We start from the raw sequence: 18,286 nt of genomic DNA, 5'->3' as shown, positions 1-18,286 counted from the left end.
TAAAATCATCCCAGCCAAATGCCCTGATTATAGTGTGGCTTTGACTTATTAACATTCAAATATATCAAAGATTTTTGTTTTGACTTTATAAAGTTGTATTGTATCAAGATAACGAATTTCGTTAAGTGTATATCTTGGAAATTAAAAACGTTAGTGAAAAGGCTAGTTGGTACTTCATATTTATGTGTTTGAAGAAAGCTTAATTTTTTTGATTACTGATTCTATTTGCTGGTTCACATCTAGATTTGGTAAAGTAACATGATTTAGGGTTTAAAAGTGTTTGCTTGTCAATTCCTTTTGCACAATTGTACTTAATTTTGGACACATTCTGCCCACTTTTGTTCACTTTTGTCCACTTTTTCAATTTTGTCCACTTTTGGACCTTTTGTCCACTTTTGTCCACTTTTGGACACTTTGTCCACTTGGACACTTTTGGACACTTGGTGTCCAAAAGTCACGCTAATTCTCAAATTGCCCACCTGTTCAGAGGGCTCTAGTTATCACCAAACCTTTCCCACTAAGCTTGGTCTAAAGTGTTGGGTACTGATATTTATGAATGTCAATTATTGGCATAGTTATTGTACCAAATATGTGACTAATATCATTTTTCTAACCATTGATCGCATTTTCTTCAAACAGGGCACACAAATATACTTAAAATGACTTCAGATACGGCTTGTAGTACAATTGCTGAAAAATACCAATTAGGTGTTTTGATAAAATAAGAACTTGCTCTAAACATAATAGAGGTCATTTTTTTCTTTTGCCAAAAAAGTGTTTTGAAGACAAATGTTTCCAGCACATCGTGACCAAATTTCAAGTAATTTGGTAACCTTATTATGAAGCTATGGGTTTCACTCTGGGAATGGCCCTAAACCAAAAGTAGGTATATTGTTGCTCAGAGCTACATATTGTTCTTTAAATTCATTTGAAATTGTGTTATGATAAATCTTAACAAATATGGCACCACCTTTTTGCCTTTATTGGATGCTTTTGTTGCATCCAAATTTACTGGAGTCCAAAACTCAACTTGAAATTTGTTGCATTGGACTTTGGTACTATTCTGTATACCTCAGTCAGGCAGCCTTTTACATAAGCTTACTAAGAAGTATAAATTTAATTTCCAGAGAAAACCCATCCATTCTCTAACACTACTTTCTTTGGCCAAATGGGTGGATAACGCAAAATTATGTATTGTCCATCCCAGATATTCAAGTAAGTTAATGCTTATGTACTTTTGTTGTCTATTTCATCCATTTCTTTTATTATTGGTCAGTGTAAGTCCACATCAATTGATAAAATAATTCTTGTTTCCAATTTTCTCTGACAAGTGTTTCTTGTCTTAAGATTCCGTGTTCTACTGTGTACTTCTTTCATTTCTTCTTGTTCGGTTCGATTTTTCACGGGCTTTTTAACCACTGGAAGGAAACATAATCTCTGATTTTATTAAAATGAAAAGTCATATTTCATCTATTTTCACCTTTTAAACTTTACATGACATTTAGTCTTTCAACAAGTTTGAGTTGGTGACCGACCGACTAAATAAAACCTTGTTCTTGACACAATTGATGGGGAATCTTTGGGAGGGGCTGATCACACAATTCCAGGGACTCTCAAACTTGACCCATAAAGCATCTCAGCAGGGGAATATCCGGAGTTGTCTTTGGGTGGTGTGCAAATCCCCAGGAGAATCCATGGGAGATGTTAAAACCAGTTGACTCCCGTCGCAAGATCAAGCAAAGCATCCTTGAGTTGGCGGTGAAGTCTTTCAACCAATCCATTTGATTGGCGATGGTAAGCATCACCAATCAGGTCTGGCAGTGCTGTGGGTTAATAACAATGAGTCTAAATTGAATCAACGAACAATGGTAGATTTCTGAGAGAGCGAGAGAAAGTACCTAGCGAAGTGTCTGCAAGTATTGAAAACAAACAACTATTGGCATCATTAGTTTCCTGACACATTCAAGCACCTATTGATATAAGTGACTCTACCTCGCGCCAGCCCCGAGAGAGACACTACAACGCAAACACACTCTGAATGTAGATTTCGTTGATTTTAAAAGTGCGATTTAGCGTGGGTAAGTGCTGGATGGCCGTATTAGACCGGTTGGGAAACAAGGCCTGGACCATCAAGAAGAAAATAGTTAAGTTTTAAGATTTGGGCATGGCTTTGCAAATTAAGGAGAAGGAGAGAAAGGCTGATAATGCTATGGGTCAAAAAAGTTAATGCCTTCATGGTTTCAGCGGTCGGTTTGCGGTTTTTTTCACTGGCACCTTCATTCCATTCAATCAAGAATTCTTAGGTATTCTCTACCAACAAGATCTGTGTAGGTTGCGTGAGCCAAAAAGGCCAATATTTCGTTGTAGTTTCGATTTCCATAACAAGACATACAAAAGCTAGACGGTCGTATGCATGACCTATTAAAGGTAAAAAGACTTATAGACATAATTCTCTAAAAGTGGGTGACTAATTATCACTCAACTACTTAAACGTCTTCAGTACTTTTTTTGTGATGTTCAACCACCATCAACTTTGGGCTCATTGTAATGTGTGCCCCTTTTCCATACACTTGACAAAAATGAATTTATTGCAGGAAGCATGTCTCATTGGATATATAAGTGGTATAAGTCAATGGATTATAAGTTTTTCCACTACTGGCACTTGCGGCAAGAAACACGTTTGAGATCAAAAACATTGACAGATACACATTTTCATCCAAAATCAATTGATCAACAATTGGCAGTGAATACTAACTGTTGAAATTTAGATGAGCTAAAGACAACTTACTTTTTTATTAACAATGTCCAATTCATTTGCTGTTGGTCAGAGTAGAGTTTTGAGTTCAACAGAGGGATAAGTGGTGAAAATGTTATTTTTTTTTGTTTTTTTGCGGACTTCTTTACCGCTGCTGAGATTGGAATCCCAGCAATTCAAGACGAGAAATTTATTAATTTATTTATCTATTGGTGGATAAATATAGGTTGTGTGACCAATACCATTACCTTCCCATTTGCCCTTTGTCCTTCTTACACATTTCGCTTCTCTTGGTCATTCTTCTCCTGTCCGTCCTCCGAGGCAGGCCATTACCGAGCCACCCGAAATTTATCTTCTATAGTTGTACTCCACTTCACGTATGCGGAACAAGACATCATTCCGTGGCGCAGTCGGTTGCCCAGTTATTTGAGGAGGTGTAACCGACTTGCAATTGACCCTGAGGACCTCGATTGGTTGGACCATCACCCCATTTTCTGGTTCGCCCTACACCCCTGGTTGAGGTTTTGGATCTGGTGGTCAACGGATTTATTCTGGTCAATCTCCCTTTGTTACTGGTTGTACAAGTATTTGCGAGATATATTGTTCGTCAAGCTCTTCAAGCCTACTCCAGTTCATCTCTACCCCACACTTTCACCAGTTGAGTACAATTCCATAAACCCCATCACAATTACGTGTTTCCATATTCTACTATGAACCATGTCTAATATGGAGGAGGTATTTAATCTAAAAGCTACTGGCAAAGGTTACAAAGGTTTAACAACTAGAGCTAAGCAAGCTGCATTAGATGCGCTCGAATCTTATACTGAAAGTGAAGATCCACATTACCTAGAGTCCCAAGATTCGTTCATGGGAGACTAAGCTGAACCAATATCGTGATGCTGAGGCCAAAGTAGTGTGCCATCCCGCCGCAGATGAAAACGACGTGGATAAGGAGTTGGATATCCACGAGGACATGTTTGATAAAACGGAGTTTAAAGTTCGAGGTATACGTCAGTGTGAGACGAGACAACGAAGATCCTTTCGTGTTTGACCGAGACTACTGACTGAGTGTATTTCACGAGAGTACAACCGACAGCATACACGTTCTCTCATAGAGGTAAGGTTTTATCCCACAAGCAAGAACCCCCCCCCCAGACCACTCGACAGAGAACACGTACATCACAAGGCTTTCTCTCATGCCTTGCAACCTGTCATTGGTTAGGGAGGAAAGTGGCTTCTCAAATATTCCCACCAATGGTCGATGATCGGTGACAACTTTGAAGCCGCGAAGTCCCCTGAGATAAAAGTGACACTTCTGAACCGCCCATAAGATCGCCGAGCACTCCAGCTCTATGGTTGCGTAGTTTTTCTGGGCCGGCAACAAGGACCTTGATCCGCACTGGATAAGCAGGGGTTGACCCTGCAAGTCTTGTTGAAGCAGAGCATACCCTAGCCCATGCAATCAGGAAGCATTGGTCAAAAGCTTGGTCTTCAATGTTGGATCAAATGGTTTCACAACCGCGGGGGAACATAATAGATCCCAAGCCAATTGGAATTCTCTGTCATGCACATCAAGCCAAGTGAATGAATTCTTCTTCTGCAGGAGCTCTCTCATCCTCACTGTAGCGTGTGCCAAATCTGGCAAAAAGTGGCCAAGCTGGTTAGCCAAGCCCATGAACGATCAGAGCTCCGTGAGGTTAGTGGGGGCAGGAAACTGTGCAATGGTGGCCACATTGCTCGGGTCAGGCTTAACTCCCTCAGGGCTCACGACAAATCCAGCGAATTTCATTGTTTGTCCGACCGCCAACTTCAACCATCGCCCCAGAACCTCCCAGAGCCGGACAAACAACAACTCTCTTGTTGGCGCTTGTATCAGCATGTTATCCACAATTTTCAGAAGGTATTCAAGTCCACACACTGCTTTGTCTGACCGACAGTTGAACTCATCGGAGCTGGCATTTAATCCCATAGGGGCCACGTTATAAAAATGCGGTGAGGAGAGAGCTCTTGTAGTCCAGCAGGACCTGGAAATATCCATGAACAGCATCGCGTTTAGCGAACCACCGGGAATACGGCGCTATTTGCCTAATGAGATCCGGTGGAGAGAAAAACGGATGAACAGGGTGTTGGACAATCTTGTTGAGAGTCCGATAGTCCGTAACAAGGCGCGCCTTTTTGCCCCCAGACTTCTCAACACAGTTGGCCGGAGACCTCCATTCAGTTGGTTCCCTGCACGGTGTTATAACATTGGCAGTGAGCAACTCGTCAATCTACTTGTCTGTCATGCTCTTCATGTGGATGGGCACCTGACGAGCCGTTTTCACCTGACACGGCTTTACAGTGATGTTAGGGTCCAAGTGAATCTTCATCTTAGGTAGGGCCTTTGATGGTTCCAGATGCCTCGCCAAGAGAGTCAACAAGCACATCAAGGAAGTCTTGCTTGACTTTTTCGACAATATCCACCTCCACATCGTCCGTCACTCCATTGATGCATGGAAAATCCGGGGGCAGGATATCTAGCAAGATCATGTCCCGGAAACTAATGAGCATGGGACCTGTCAAATTCGGGGACACCACGGCCGAGATAGTGATCGGTATTCCTTTGGATGTTGATACAGTTAAATCTACAGATCCTGCATTGGCGATTTCCGTTCCATTGGCCGCAGTCAGACGCGTCCAAGAAGGTGTTGGCGTGATTCCAGGGGGCAGTAATGAACCGGGATATACAGTCTGAGTAGCTCCCGTGTCCAGGATGGCAAGCATTGATTGCAATGCTCCAGACGAAAACTCACACACAAGCGTGGCTGTGGGAGTTTTTGGGATGGAGTCGGCCACCGTAGCGGCTTTGACCCTGGAAATCCTCGCATTCGACGGGCTCCCGTCTGACCTGTCATCAATGCGACGCGCATTCCGCGACCACGGCTGCCGCCAGAAGGGCTCCTTCCTCTCTCTCGACTGGTGGATCGTTCACCATGGTTCCGGTCCCAAGACCAACTTCTGTCTCTTGTCCACGACGAGGGCAGTCCCTGGCGAAATGTCCCCCTTGCCCGCAGTCATGACAGGCAACACCCCCAATATGACACTGGTCCCTGGAACATCCACGTCGTCCACAACAGCCACATTCCGCGCTTACCGCCGAGATGGTGTGGGTGGGGATGGCCTGCTCGCGATTCTCCCTTGCTGCCTCAAATGCCGTCGCTGCGGCTAGAACGCCCTCCAATGTGGGATGGACAATCTCCAGGAGTTTGATAAACAGATCGGTCTCGTGTTTGCAGGCCAAAATCAAACTGAACATGTATTGTTCATCCACAGTCATTTTATCAAGCTCAGCCTCATCTCCAATCGCCCGCATCCGACTGTAATAATCGGATAACTTCTGAGTCTTTGCCTTCTTCATTTGCTTCCAGGTTAGACGTCTCCGGAAAAGTGGATGGATTAACAATGCGTAACAATACCTCAAGGATTGTGAAACCCGTTATACCATCGTTGACCTAGAGTCCTTGGCGATTTATTGGGCTATACAGAAATGCCACCAATACCTGTACACCTTTGATATTGAGTGGAGGAAAGGGATCCAACACTCCATCCCTGATGCTTTTTCAATAGCACCTGTCTCTGACCGCGACTTTTTGGACAATCTTGATGGCCCTTCTAGCCTCGTCCTTGGTGACATCAACTTGGAATGCCCGGATCTTTTCATGGAAGAGATCATAGCTCTGGCTGAAAATGACCCCGATTATGCCGAGCTTCAATTGGCTATACAGGCCAATACCATCACTTCTCAAAGATCGGGAAAAGTATCCCTGTTTAAAAAAGGTGGTTCAAAACTCTCTGTGGAAGAGGGCACGGTCCTCAGAGGCAGCCGGATTGTTGTTCCTCCGTCGGCTGTAAAGTTAGTTTTAAAGCGACTTCATGCCAGTCATCAAGGAGCTGAAAACAAACAAAAAGGAGAGCATGTCCAATATCATTTTGGCCAGGCTATACATCGGACATTTCCAATACCATTTCGGTTTGTGCCCAATGCATATATTTCCGCCCCTCCCATCCACCTGAACCACTCCTTCAGGATACATCTCCAACCCGCCTTTTCCAAGTGACCAAGGCCGATTTATTCTCCTTTGGAAAAAATGAATACTTAGTATACAGTGATCATTTATCGGGATATCGCCTAGTAGTGGCAAAATATTCATCTTCTAATGCGTCCTCACTTGTGAAAGATCTTTCGCGTTTCTTCGCATTATTTGGGATGCCAAACATATTGCGAAGCGATAATGGCCCACAATTTGCGTCCAAATTGTTTGGCGATTTCTTGATGAAGTGGGGATTATCATCAGTGCTGCCAGGAGGCGACAGGCTAAAAACGCCAGATGACCCCCCCCTAAAACGCCAATTCAAGACGTTCACAGCCAAATGTATTTTTAAAAAACGCCAGAAAAACGCCAGATTCTCTCTCTCTTGGTATTCTAGCGCACTTCAATGTATCAGACGGACTTTCCGAGTCCGATTTTGGTACTTTAGTTGCATGATCACAAAAACGTGGCATTACGTTGGATGCATGGTTTTGATGCACACCCTGACAGGTTTCATGAAGCCCCACCTTTGCTACTTTCAATATAGCAAGACCAAGCCAAATCAGCCATAGGTTAAAAGGAACAAAGGGGTGTGATTTACTTATCTTAAATGTTTCGAGGAAATCTATGGAGAGTTAACCTCGGGGAGTAAAATCAAGTCTGAGAAATAAAGAGTGTACTTTGGAGGCTTGTATCCAATGGTCGATTCTTAACATGGACATGGAGTCCAGAATGAGTGGTCTTGACGGATTGTCTTACGAACAATTAAAAAGGAAGTGGGTAGCCTTCAAAGGACATCTTACCCGTGCAACGAATCAATTCGAAGCTGCATTGGAGTTACCATTTAGGATTGATCAAGCTGATAGCAAAGTGATGATCAAGGTTAGCAAAGCGGAGGAGGTCCTCGAAGCTATGGAGGCCAAAGGAGCCACAGAAGAGCACACCATAGAAGTCAAGCGTGGACTCCAGGATTGCGACCAGCTGATGAAGTGGATAGGGAACAAGTTGAAGAGGCCGATTACATACAGGTCGAAAGTGCGGGCGGGAGTAGTTGATGGACTGGAATCCGAAACAAATCCATCCCCGACTATGGGCAGACCAAGGATTACAATTCGCCAGCCAGACTTACTGAGAGGTGATTCAGACTTGAATACATTTCTGGAATGGCGATTGATGTTTGCAGATTACCGGAAGTTGGCAGAAGTGAACAGGTGCAACCAAGAGTAACAGTTGGCAAACCTAAGGTCATTCTTGGATTCCGAGATGCGGGAAAAGTTGAAATTTCGATTGAAGTCTCGGATGACACAGATTTTGACGATGCAAGTGTCAAGAGAGAGACACAAAGAGTGTCAAGACGATTGACGATGGGATGATTCCCAATCATTGAATCACTCCCAGTTGTGACCGGGATCTTATGAAATAAAAGACATGATTTTAAGTATCTTTGTATTGTCACTGCCATGATATATCTAACCAGATAGGCTTGACCATAACTCAAAAGCCGGCGTGCTCTAGAGTAAAACCGGTCAAAAAGGTCGGTCTGGCTAAGTTCAAGTTCAAAGATGAACATTGGCCATTGATAATAGAAGATTTGAAGAACTGGACCTGGTTTCAATTCTGAAACAGGAATCGTCCATAGATGCAGTCATTGATGAATTCGTTTCAGTTTTTAAGGAAGTTTGCTCCAGTCTAGCAATCTCTGAATGTATGCCGAAAGGTGGTGGACGGACAAAAGTTCCAAAATGTAGGAAGACTTTGTTCAAAAAGAGTTGTAAACTGGCAAAAAGGCTGAAAAGCACTTCAAATCCACTAATTGTGGGTAGTCTCCAAAAAAAGTTGGACATAGTTCAGGGTAAGATTAAGGCCTCCATTGAATATGACCAGTTACAAAGTGAGAGTAAGGTGGTTCAGGAGGTCTGATGAAATCCAAAGGCTTTTTCTCTTATGCGAACTCAAAGAGAAAAATGATACACCTTGTTGGGCCTTTTGAGGTTGATAGGGAAGCCACTAGCAATGTAGAGACAATGGCTAACATGCTTGGAAATCAGTTCTCCAGTGTGTGTTTTCAACACCACTGAGTTCAGAAGCAACAGCTCATTGCTCTGAAGATGAGTCCGTTGAGATTGACAAGGTCAGTCAAGTTGAGCGTTTAGATGACATCAAGGACTTGAGGCTTTCAAGTTCTCCTGGTCCTGATGGCGTGACATCTCAGTTTCTGATGAGATGCTCACTGGTTCTTGCCCCTGTTTTCTTGTACTTGATGCGTTGCATCTTGGATCAGGGCAAGTTCCCCTCTTCACTAAAGTTATTTCACGTTACTCCAATTTTTAAAGGGGGATATAAGTCGCTCCCCAGTAGCTATAGGCCGATTTCTCTCACTTCGAATATTGCAAAGGTGTTTGAGAAGATCATGAAGTCCAAACTTGTTGAATTTCTTGAGGTCAATGAAGTCCTTCCTCTTAGCCAGCACGAGTTCCGAGCACATTTTAGCACGGTTACCCAACTGATTGAACATATTGAGCGGGTTATTGAGGGACTGGAGAGCCATGAATCAGTTGATGTAGTCGATCTTAATTTTGCCAAGGCCTTTCATGAAGTAGATCATCGCCTTTTGTTGCCTTGGATCCCAATAGCATGGAGTCTATTCAAGGTTCTCAATTGGATAAGAAGCTTCATGATAGGAAGCAAATTGTTAAGGTTGAGGGATCCCTCAGTGACATACATGATGTCAAGTCAGGTTTTCCCCAGGGCTCCATCTTAGGGCCCCTCTTGTTTATAATATTCGTTGCCCCGCTTCAAAAGCTTAGTACTACTGCCAGTCTCTCTTCTTATGCTGACGATACAAAGTTAGTTTCTGGTAGGAATGGCCAAGATTCCACTAGCCTTGCAAAGGACCTAGAAATCTATTCTTGGTTTCTAGGAGTAATATGACCCTGAACGGAATGGAATTCCGTTCCATGACCTTCGGGTCAACTCCTTTGAATACTCCACTCGTAGATAATGGAGGTAAAGATATTGAGAAGATCTCATCTATGAAAGATCTAGGTGCAGTCCTCCAAAATAAAGGAAAGGTCGATGAGCATATCCAGCTGAAGGTGGGTAAAGCTTTTCAAATGTGTGGTTGGATACATCGCACGTTTAAGTCCAGAGATAGTATCACGATGCTAACTCTGTACAAGTCGATTGTCCAGCCACATCTTGAATATGCTTCGCCCATTTGGGCTCCAATGAGTTCAGCAGGTTTGCAAATGGTCGAACAAGTCCAAAGATTCTCAAAGTGTTCTCAATTTTTTCATTCCTCGCTAGACAATTGAACAAATATCAATGCTTTTACGTAACCTTAACAAATATTGCCATTTACACCCGGACCCTGTAAGAGAAACCTTATCAAAAACTTGAGTCACTCCGGTTCAATATTTGGGTTGCTTGGGCCGCCGTTACAGGACGTCTTCTAAAGAGCCTTCTGTAGAGTTGCAAGCTTTCAACGCCGGTTGGAGGATTGATTAACGTCAAAAGTGGTCACATCGGGTAAACTTTTCATTCCTTTGCATCGATCTTGCAATCTTATTCGCTACTTTAAATCATATATCTAATTCCTTGCAAGTTACTACCAAATGACTATTTTAGTCAAAAAGTGTTACACACAAATGCTCCCTGCTAGTCATGGGATAAAATTACTTTCAAAATGAGGATCGCCAGAAAGATATTCAAGTCAAGGCACGGGCCGTTTCTAACGGGCCGTAAAATGTTAAGTTTGACAAAAAGGGTAACCTCTTTTTGATTGAAGAAAAATCAGGGTTTCTTTTGGTGACTAGCTAACGGGTTTCTGATATGCCGCTAATAATACCCTATGCCATTGCAAATGTATGCTGGATTCTTGGATACAGTCGTCTCCTCTCCTTTCGTCTCGCCCGTCTCACCACGGTGGTCAAACAACCTTTTCAAGTATTGAGAGAAATGCGTAAATCCATCTTAACAGTCTTCTTCCTTGCAAAAACCACAAGAAGTAATTTTGACATGACTGATTTATTGAATTCTGGCTCAAATTTGGCGCTCATATGGCTAAAAGTTAACAAGATTTGTTGGGATATTTCTGTTGTACTTCAAAAAGGATTTTGAACCAATTTGGCAGTCGTCTCTCTGGTGAGACGAGAGGGGTAAGCTGATCAACGAAGAATCCAGCTGTAAATTGGCAACCTCCAGTGGTTATTTATTTGATCCCCGTCAGTACTCCCAACGCTAAAAATACCAGATTTTTGGCACCTGAACCTGTAAAAAGGTCAACTTAAAATAAATGAGGACAGAATCAACTTTGAGGAGAATGGTGAATCAAATGGCACGAAAAGAGCGAATTATTATTATTATTTGATTTTTGGTTTGTTTTTACGGGCATTTCTAACCGCTAGAGGGGATGTAATCCCCACTATTATACTTTTAAATACTAGTGTATTTTCGTACACTACGAAAATGGAAGGTTATTGATCGTCTATGTACTATCTTTTAATCTTTAGATGATAATTGAGTTGGCCGACCGAGCTAGTCTTGAATGTTGAGCTGATCTTGAACGGTACTTTAAAATCAGCTTCAAATATCAACATCCCAAATCCAGAGGTATCTATGTCATTGACGCAAACTATTGGTTTAGTATCGCCGTACGTTAAAAACATTTCATGTAGGTGTAAATAGCCACCACAGACGAAAAAGCCTACGTGTTTATCCAGAACCTAAAGAAATCTACATTATTATGAAAAAGTTGAAAAAACGAAAAAAAAACTACCGTAAGTTTCTGACAACATCTCATAATGATCACAATGTACCCTCCAAAAATAAATCTATCCCCAAAAAAACATATTTCACCACTCGCCACGTTTTATGCATTTTGTCCGAACATCCTCTTTAGAATACTTTTCATGCCCACAACTGGACTGAGAAAGAAAACACGAAATGTACTTCCTTCACACCAAATATGTGCATGAGTATCCTTGCAAACTAATTGTCATTAAAAAGAATAGACTTAATGGCTGTCACAAACCGGATTCTGAGGCATGAACCATTAGTAAAATTGTCAATCCGGGAACAAAAGGGAAAATCAATTGAGCGCTGTCATGGCAATATTTATGAGCTCGGGTGATTGAAGTATTAGTTGAGTTAGTAACCATGTGGCTTGAATGTCTCTGTGTAATGATGTGTTTGAATCCTGTTTGCGGATGGTTGCTAAAAATATTTGAAGCCCAGGACGGCTCTATCTCAACTGTGACTCTCATCGATGGAGATGGTGGGCCGCCCATCCCTAATCGTACTCGATGCGTCCAAGTCAGCTTACCAGATAACTCAAATGCCCCTAAAAGTGAGTAATCGGCAGAAGTATCTCGGAAGGCAGTGGGTAGCTTTAACGGTTACCTCTGCAGTTCTGTAAGGTTTGATTGATCATCAGCTCAATTTTTCAAATATCTTTGTAGGTTACGGTAGTTGTTCCACATTGTGGGACTGGAGCAACTGCAGTATTGACTTTGAAGCCTCGTCATCAATGTCGTCCGAGTATTGTTCTCCGGCCCTGAAAGAGATAAGATGTCGTCAACAAAATGGGTTCTTCAACTTTTGTGGAAGAAAAGTCTGCACAGGTGAGTAAATTTTGGTTCAAATAAATTTACTCAAAAGACTAGGAAAATATTAGGGGTAAAATGGTTTTTGATGCATCTACACTTGCTTTCAAAATGTACGGTTTTTTTTATAAAGTGGCTAGTGTAAACTTTAAAAAACTGGCAACAATTTGAACGAATTCAGCATTTATCATAATCACTCGTTGATCCAACCGCGAGCTTCTAGAAATATGGACTGCAAATGAACTTCCCGTCAAATCGGGCTGTTCTTGGTTTTAGCAAATCCGAGCCACTTTTCGAGTAAAAATAATAAACGCAAATCTTCAATTAAAGGCAGATCATACTAGCACTACTTTGAAAAGAACCAATTTAAGTAAGTAATTTTGTTAAAAGCTTATGTAGCTTACCAAGAATTGCATTTTGAGTACTGCCTACTCAAGAATGACGGATTACATGGATTTAGAGGCTCCTTGCGAAAGTATTATTTCCGGTTCTAGTCAAGTCGATAAGCTCATTTTGCAAGACATTTCGGGTGTGGCAATCTGAAGCCAAGGTAAACAAATTCAGGACGATTGAATGATTGTAGTAGAACTGAGGGCATTTTAAGACCAAATACAGTCATTGTTACGATGTACGTACTAATTTGCGTCACCTTTTTTTTTTCAAATGACTCGCTTAAGTACACAGACATTGGTAAATTTCAATTAACTGTTACTCGTCAACCAAAGCCCCAATCGTGTTGAAACTTGCCAAGTAAGTTCCTTCAACTCATACCAAATTGATCTTGGCAAAAAGACATCATTGGTTTGATTGCAATCAGATTAAATAAAATGCGCTTCTGACTGTCCGAGCGGAGATCTCCATGTCCTTCATCCTTGTTGGTCTACTACATACTTATGGCCGGCCGTTCCTCATGAGTTTCCTACGCTTAGTTTCAAGCTCAATTTTGGCCAATTTCATCTATTTCAACAAAACCTTGCTACCCTATGATCTGCTTGTTTGGAGTGAAATGAACTATTAAGGAGATAACACATTTTTGTGTCCCTCTGAAGTCCACATTTTTAAGATAGTCCTTCCCCTGAGATCTATGTCTTTGAAGCATGTTCAAATTATGAATTTTCCTTGCATTTACGTACTAAATTCATGAATGAGTGCCCTAAGGGTGAGAAAGCGCGGAGAATATAAGTTCCTCGATGTGTAGGCCGTTATCCAACGAGACTTTGTCGGGGAGAGCGTTGCAAAATGTTGGTGGACTTAGCCATGGAGGAAGTCAGTACTGGGGAGGGAAGCGTGGACTAAACTCAAACCTCTCGTAACAAGGTTTTGCAGAGCTGCACGTTATCTCCTGATCAGATGCTTGTCCTCTGAGAGAGTGCTCAATGATTGCCATCTTCATGTTTGAGCGCTGGATTAAGAGGTAACAAGTCCTCTAGCAAGGTTTCAGAGAGCTTTCCTCTCCGGTACTGACATGCTCCATAACCTCCCCTACTGACATGCTCCATAACCTCCCCTACTGACATGCTACATAACCTCCCCCTACCCTGAGCTTCCATTCATTGACTTGTAGAAGACAGCTGAGGAGGCGGAGGAGGAGGAGGGGTTTTCACTCCGAACTGAGAGCTGTTGTTTTTCAAAACATGGTACTGAGAACTGGTTTTTTTCAATACCGGGAACTGAGAACTGGGTTTTTGAATACTCCCTTGCTTGCCACTTGCGATGTAAGCTTTTTCTAAATACCTTGGGCTTAACCCAGCACTTTTTGGAACTCTGAGCTTAACTCATGGACGGGAAACCTAAACTAAACTCAAAAGCAAAGGCGTACTCCGTTATAGCTTATGTTGAAACGTATTAGAAACATAACTGACCCCTACAATGTCGCATTGCTTAATACTTCAAGTCATGGAGTAGATCAGTACTGGGAGGAAAGCTCTCTGAAACCTCTTTGGAAGACGGTTCTATTTTGCGCTACCTCCTTATCGAGTGCTGGAACATGAGGATAGAATTCATAATGCACTATTTCAGAGGAGAAAGTATCGGATCAGGAGGTAACTCATAACTGTACAAAACCTTGCAAGGAGACGTTCGATCTTCAACTAAGCTTTCCACTCCACTACTGACGTACTCCATGTCCAATCTCTTCATGTTTAATGCAGCAAGAGTAACACAAACACAATCTGCAAGACAAGCGAGCCTCAGTTGGCCAGTAACCGTCAATCACGAACTCATTAATGAGCCACTAGTATTTTGACAATGGTTTGATGAACAATTGAGCCTTGGAACAGCAAACAAGACAAATCCTTTGTCTGCATCTGTTATGGCCATCCATGGCAATAAGATATTCCACAACGTGTGAAGGTTGAATACCACTTATTACTTTGTACAACCGTGTCAACAAGTCAAGTTGAACGAGTCGTTCAATAACCTCAAACAAACACTACAAAGTTTGGATTGCATCATTCCTAATAAATATAGATAAAATTTCTAAAAGAGCTTTCAAGCTTACCTCCTCAGTATTGACATATAATATGTCTAGGTACATTTTCTCATTGGTGCTGGGTCTGTGAAAGAAATTAGTTTGTTCATCCAGTGATAGTTCTCTTGATTCCTGTTCACTGATGATTCAATATCCTCCAATACTACCCTCTGTTAAAACTATGATGCAAACCAATATCTGGCAAGACGTAGGAGAGCAAAAATTAAAAAAAAAATGAAGCATTTGACCAACAACTTGCTTCGTACTTTTGCAAAATTCCTAATTCAATTCCAATTATCAGCTAGGTTGTTCAGTATGAATTCTGATATTGAGTCAACAACTAAGAGTCGTGTCAAAACCATATCAAAAATGCTTTTCGGTTAAACCTTGCCCTGTTCCTCTTTATGTATCCTAGGAATAAAACATTGTAAATTGGTGGATGTTAGGCTCCTCAATCAAAATCTTGAGAATGTCTTCATTTTTAAACCGGTTATTTGTTGGGTAGATGTTTTTTTAATCTTGACAGTTGAGGACTGTGCGTAAAAAAATATCTTTCTTGGTCTTGCAGTGTATTTATAGCTCGCCAATGTCTCAAAATTGCAACCCTTTGTTTTAATTACAATTAATCTTATTTTACCCGAATACTAAGATTGTCCCTTCTTATATATCATAATCTCTTTTTTTTTGGTGACAATATATTGTTTAGCATTAACTAAAATCTTCAAGACAATATGTTTAAGCTGGTTTAGCGCACATTTTCCCTGAGGTTGAGGGACGCAACATTTTCTCTTATGCAAACTCTAAGAGAAAGATCAAACACCCTGTAGGGCCTTTTGAGGTCGAGGGAATCCATAGACAATGTAGAGACTATGGCCAACATACTTGGTGATCAGTTCTCTAGTTTTTTTTCAACTTCACTGAGTTTATGAGCAACAGCCCATTGCTATATTGATGAGTTTGGGTTTGGCAAGGCTTGTCAAGTTGAGCATTTAGATGATCTTGTAGTCACAGATCAGGATGCTTTAGAGGCCATCAAGGACTTGAGACTCTCGAGCTCCCCTGGCCCTGATGGGATAACATCTCAGTTTCTGATGAGATGCTCACTGGTTCTTGCTCCTGTTTTCTCGTACTTGATGCGTTGCATCTTGGACCAGGGCAAGTTCCCCTCTTCTCTGAAGGTAGCTCATGTTGTTCCAATTTTCAAAGGGGGAGATAAGTCACTCCCCAGTAACTATAGGCCGATTTCTCTCATTTAGAATATTGCGAAGGTGTTTGAGAAGATCATGAAGTTCAAACTTGTTGAATTTCTTGAGGTCAATGAAGTCCTTCCCCCTAGCCAGCACGGGTTCCAAGCACATTTTAGCACGGTTACCCAACTGGTTGAGCATATAGAGCAGGTTATTGAGGGACTGGAGAGCCATGAATCAGTCGATGTAGTTGATCTCGACTTTGCCAAGGCCTTGGACAAGGTAGATCATGGCCTTTTAGTTAACAGGCTCCATGAGATTGGGATCCAAGGCAAGGTTCTCGATTGGCTAAGAAGTTTCGTTTGTGGTAGGAAACAATTAGTTAAGGTTGATGGATCCCTTAGTGACATGCATGATGTCAATCCGGGTGTCCCTCAGGGCTCCATTTTGGGTCCTCTCCTTTTCATTATCTTCATTGCTCCGCTTCAGAAGCTGGGTAATAGTAATGTCAGTATCTCTTCCTATGCTGATGATACAAAATTGGTAGTTGGTAGGAATGGTCAGAACTCCGGTTGTTTGTTAGAGGTCCTAGACCAAATCTACTCTTGGGTAACTGAGAGTAATATGGCCCTGAACGGAATGAAATTCCGCTCAATGACCTTTGGATTGACGTCATTTGACAACCCACTACTAGATGATGAAGGTAACGGCATTCAATAGATCTCATCCATGAAGGATTTAGGTGTAGTCCTGCAAGATAATGGAAAGTTCGATAAACATATCCAGTTGAAGGCGGATAAAGCTTTTCAAACATGTGGTTGGATATATTGCGCGTTTAAGTCCAGAGATAGTATCACGATGCTAACTCTGTACAAGTCGATTGTCCAGCCACATCTTGCATATGCCTCTCCCATTTGGGCTCCAATAAGTTCAGCAGGTTTGCAAAAGCTCGAGGAGGTCCAAAGATGTTTCACTAGGAACATCACAGGATTGAAAGAGCTCTCATATTGGGAGAGACTAAAAGAGTTGGGATTGTACAGTGTTCAGAGAAGGTACGAAAGGTATCTGATACTGTACGTCTTCAAAAGCATTCATGAGCTTTGAACCAACCCATGATTCAGTGTCAATTCTAGTGAACGTAAAGGTTTAACGTACGTTTTGAGAGCACCTTCAAGCCCTCGAGAATCCAGGGTAGTAAGAACAATGAAGTCCACCTCTCTTCTTTCTCGGGCTCCTTCATTGTTCAATTTGCTCCCTTCAAATATGCGTCGGTCGTATGTAGGCGTTGATCCAGCAGGATCTAGCAGGATTTAAGTCAGACTTGGACAAGTTTTGACCAAATTTCTGGATCAACCTTATATTCAAGGATTAGCCTGATCAGCCAATTCTACTTCCTTGGTCGATCAAATAATATATAAAAGATAAAAGTCAAGTAAAATGAATAATCTTCTTGTCTTGTAATGCTGGGATTCCAATCCCGGTAGCGGTAAGGAAGTCGGCAAAAAAATACCTTCATTCTCTATCTTGGTATTCAAAAGTATGTCCGTTTTTGGGTGAAAACATGAACTTTTAAGAACCTCTCTCTAAAAGCTAGACCATTGCAACATTTCAATTCTCAAGATATTAAAGCAAGCCTTTTCAGGAGTTCAGGTCTAATTCTTTATGGGTTGCAATAGTGCTTAACTATGAAAGTTTAATGTAAAGTGTCAATTGCTAATATGCCATAAAGATTGTTGTTAAAACACATGATTAATTTCTTTTTTCTGTTTTATGTCAATGGGCACAAACTCCATTTTGGTATGTTTGAAATGTCATATTATGCTTCGTAAAGCATTATAAACTTTGAGCTTTTCTTCAGCTGTTGTTTCAATCAAAAATTACGAAAGAAAGATGATGACACCATCATATTCTGAGAGGTCACACATACTTTTAAAGCTTAATTGTTCTTTGTCAAGGGATTAGATTGGAGTTCCAATCCATTATTCTTAAAAGGAATGGTTCACATGGCATTTCAATTTAATTCAGCATTAAAAGTTAACTTGCAATAAATGCTTCAAATGCAAAAAAAAACTTCAAAACTTCGTGTTCAAACTGCTGCGTTACGCAACCCCCGGCAAAATGTAAACCAAGGACGACGCTATTACTGGACAGAAACGGTAGGGTGGGGGAAACTTAACTTTTATCCAAATCAACTGCATGCA

General features: G+C 41.5%; 1 protein-coding gene and 1 long non-coding RNA gene across 2 annotated transcripts in view; one reads left to right on the top strand and one right to left on the bottom strand.

Annotated features, from left to right (window-relative positions):
- Positions 1 to 1,285: 1,285 nt before the first annotated feature.
- LOC131892293 (uncharacterized) lies at positions 1,286 to 3,912 on the bottom strand. Its single transcript, XR_009374545.1, has 4 exons — positions 3,602 to 3,912; positions 3,004 to 3,285; positions 1,481 to 1,823; positions 1,286 to 1,418 (listed from the first exon to the last, which is right to left on the bottom strand). It is a non-coding gene; the product is annotated as an uncharacterized LOC131892293 (long non-coding RNA).
- An 8,039-nt stretch (positions 3,913 to 11,951) lies between these two features.
- The window catches only part of LOC131891792 (coadhesin-like), a 7,547-nt gene continuing 1,212 nt past the window's right edge, over positions 11,952 to 18,286 (top strand). Inside the window, exons 1-2 of the mRNA XM_059241455.1 lie at positions 11,952 to 12,172; positions 12,285 to 12,446. Coding sequence (XP_059097438.1) covers positions 11,983 to 12,172; positions 12,285 to 12,446 — 352 coding nt within the window. The 5' untranslated portion in view covers positions 11,952 to 11,982. The remainder of the gene's footprint in view (positions 12,173 to 12,284; positions 12,447 to 18,286) is intronic.

This window comes from Tigriopus californicus, chromosome 12 (genome assembly GCF_007210705.1).
Source record: "Tigriopus californicus strain San Diego chromosome 12, Tcal_SD_v2.1, whole genome shotgun sequence".
In the NCBI taxonomy this organism is placed as follows: domain Eukaryota; kingdom Metazoa; phylum Arthropoda; class Copepoda; order Harpacticoida; family Harpacticidae; genus Tigriopus; species Tigriopus californicus.
Note: the sequence above shows the minus strand (reverse complement) of the source record. Positions and strands in the feature narration are given on the sequence as shown.